This window comes from Cebus imitator, unplaced genomic scaffold (genome assembly GCF_001604975.1).
Source record: "Cebus imitator isolate Cc_AM_T3 unplaced genomic scaffold, Cebus_imitator-1.0 Scaffold417, whole genome shotgun sequence".
Taxonomy (NCBI): Eukaryota; Metazoa; Chordata; class Mammalia; order Primates; family Cebidae; genus Cebus; species Cebus imitator.
Window position 1 is genome coordinate 1,494,075 of NW_016107732.1, and position 3,217 is coordinate 1,497,291.

At 55.8% G+C, this 3,217-nt stretch overlaps 1 protein-coding gene across 5 annotated transcripts in view; it reads left to right on the top strand.

Moving 5' to 3' along the window:
- Window positions 1-1,820: 1,820 nt before the first annotated feature.
- ZNF274 (zinc finger protein 274) overlaps window positions 1,821-3,217 on the top strand; it is a 30,444-nt gene continuing 29,047 nt past the window's right edge. The window contains exons 1-2 of one of the 5 annotated variants that reach the window (XM_017509607.2): window positions 1,821-2,268; window positions 2,753-2,830. In XM_017509607.2, the coding sequence (XP_017365096.1) occupies window positions 2,798-2,830 (33 nt within the window). In that variant the 5' untranslated portion in view covers window positions 1,821-2,268; window positions 2,753-2,797. The other 4 variants (XM_037731704.1, XM_017509608.2, XM_017509609.2 and 1 more) reach the window with 4 other exon arrangements.

Genomic DNA, 3,217 nt, shown 5'->3' on the forward strand with positions numbered 1-3,217 from the left:
ATGTATTCCTGGCCAAAAACAAATACTTTTAACCAAAAATCATGTTTTATACTGTAACATATAAATACAAAAAAATCATTACAAGAATTTTCACCAGACTGGGCAACATGGTAAGGTTTCTGTCTCTAGAAAAAATGTGGCCGGGTGCGGTGGCTCATGCCTGTAATGCCAGCACTTTGGGAGACTGAGGCAGGCAGATTACCTGAGGTAAGGAGTTTGAGACAAGCCTGGCTAACATGGTGAAACCCCGCCTCTATTAAAAATATAAAAATTAGCCAGGCGTGGTGGTGCATGCCTGTAGTCCCAGCTACTCGGGCAGCTGAGGCAGGAGAATTGCTTGAACCCGGGAGGCAGAGGTTGCAGTGAGCTGAGATCATGCCACTGCACTCCAGCTTGGGTGACACAGCAAGACTCTGTCTCTCCCCACCAAAAAAATACAAAAGTTAGCCAGGTATGGTGGCGTGCACCTGTAGTCCCAGCTATTTGAGAGGCTGAGGTGGGAGGATACCTTGGGCCCAGGAGGTGGAGGCTGCAGTGAGCCGTGATTGCACTACTGCATTCCAGCTGGGGGAACAGAGCAAGACCCTGTCTCAAGAAAAAGAAAAAAAAAAGAATTTCCAAGGGGCTTGCTTCCTTGAGATTAAGGGCCTCCATCAAATTTGAGGATGAAGGATTAGACGTATCCCTATTCAAATCCAAAATAAAACGAGACTATTAGTAAACATGACTACTTAACATAGCTCTGTCATAGTAGCTAGGACTATACAATGTTAATTTTTTTAAGTTCAAGTATGGAAAAGGAAGATATCAAATTATTCATTGGGGAATAAATTGGGTGTTCTATCTATAATAGGCAAGAAAAACCCAAGGAAATATTAGACTAAAAGATATCCGTACAGTCTCTGAGTAAATACTCCTATACAAAAATCAACACACTAACAGCAACAGCAATTAAGATAATGTGTACCCTGAGGTTGGATACTCCACAGTGACCAAAAGAAAAACCAGTGGAACAAGTTTAGCAGGCAGTGTACAGACCACCAGAGGGAGGTAGAGGGCTGCTGAGACCTGTCAGGAAACACCAATAAAGAGTACACAGGGCCCTGAGCCCCAGGAGGAGAGATCATCAGAGCCCCCAGGCCCCAAGAAAGACAGGAAAGTATCAGGACCTGGGACCTAAGGAAGATGAGAAAACACCAGATGTAGGTCCCTGAGGGACGCCAAGAGAATACTTCCTTGTCCTGAGCTCCTAAAGAAGATGAGAGCAGCCCGGGGCCCAAGGAAGGGCGGCACACAGACCTCGGTTTCCTCTCCCTAGACATGAGCACCTCAGCTTCCAGCAGCAAAGTGGACCACAGGAGGATACTGAGCACAGGGGCCTGCTCCTCCTCCCCAATGCCTGGGATACAGTCAGCCCTGATCATCTCTCCACAACTAGGATGGACGTTTAGCCACGTTCCCATCACACCTCAAGTCCTCCGAGTTTCTCGCCCCTCCCTGACCTTGAGTGGTTGCTTGGCCCCGCCCACCCTCACTTCCGGGCATGACCCATCTGCCAGAAACCTCGGTGCCGTCAGTCCCAACTCCTGCACACTTCCTGCTCTCCCAGTCCTGCCCCTTCTTTCACGCCTTTGAAATTGATGGAACTTCAGCACCTCTCCCCACTCCCCCCGCGACTTCCGTCCTCCAATCGCCCCTCCCTCTCCCCAAAAGTTGCGTGGGCCCTAGCCCCGCCTCCTGCATTCTCCCCGCCCTCCCTGTCCCCGCCCCTCCGCTGAGTGGAGCAGCCAGTTCGGCCCGCCACATGCACTTCCGGTCCTACCCGCCCTTCCTCTTCCCAAGGGACGTCATAATAAATCCCGCCCCCCCCACCAACCAAGCATCACCCACTCGGGCACTTCCGGCCTGACCCCTGTCCCGCTCTTTTCCTAGCTCCAGTTTCTGCTCTGCCCCAGGAGTGGTCGCCTTCGTGGGGAGGTACGACACTCTCCCAGCTCGGGTCGCCATACATTGGTGTGAGGCCCTGCGGCCTAGCGTCCCTCACCAGAGGCCTCCCCTTGCCCAGCTGGACCACCGAGGGACATCGACGAGTGCCTTCCTCCTGCAGTCCCCGGCTTCGCCTGCCGCCCAGAACCGACCGGTCAAGATGGCCGCCGCCGGGTGAGGCGAGCAGGCGAGCCGCGGGGTCGTCTGGGAGTTGTAGTCCCGGACGGCGCGCTGACGCACTTCGCCGCAGGCCGACTGGCGCCATTGTGCGGCGCGCGCCGGGTGAGTGCCGCGCGAAACCTGCGTCGGTCTGGGGCTGCGCTGGGCGGCTCCGGAACGGTTCGCTGGGGGCGAGCGCGGCCTCTTTGCATTTCACGCAGAGGTTGGCTACCCGGAGCTAGCGGTGTCTGCCCTCCTCCCGCCGCTCCATGGGATGGGGTCGGTGACCCGGAACCCCGAGGGGAAACAGTGCTTTCGGGGCGCCAGGGTGGAGAGAACAGATCGCCTACGGGAACGTGGGGTCTGGGCCAGGGGGGCGACCCGCTCCGGTGTGTGGGACGGAGGAGGCTTGTTTGGCGTCCTTTCGGGGAGGGGAAAGCTGGTTCTGTCCAGTCCTGTGGGAGTCCTGTGACTCACTCGGGGCGTTTTCCAGTTTGGGTGGACTTGTCATTTCCCGCTGAGGGAGCCGTTCCTGGGCGGAGGCAAGGGTAGCTCCCCTGCGGAGCTCTTACGCCTTTCCCTCCCCTCCCAACTTCGGTTTCCTCAGGACTCTGCGCACTTCCACCACAGACACATTGAGAAGGAGGAAACTATGGCCGCAAGGCTTCCGACGGTCTGGTCCTCTGTGAGTAGAGGCTTCCTAAGGCTTTCGAGTCCGCTGCCGCACCTGTAGGGTTGCGGCTGGTGGTGGGATGCCACCTTCCCTGCGATACCCGCATCCCCCAGATCACTTCGGGGAGGGGGTGGGGACTGGCTGTGTGTGAGAGACCCTGCGTGGTGGTGGAACTGCAGGTGGCTTGGTTTTCCGAGGGTGTAGTTAGAGACGAGACTAGGTGGGGGCTTCTGAAGGCCACGTTGAGGTTCTTCGTTGTATCCTTTATACTGGGAAGAGTTATTGACTGGTCTTTTTATGTTTTTTTGTTTTTGAGATGGAGTCTCCCTCTGTTGCCCAGGCTGGAGTCCAGTGGCGCGATCTTGGCTGACTGCAGCCTCCGCCTTCTGGGTTCAAGCG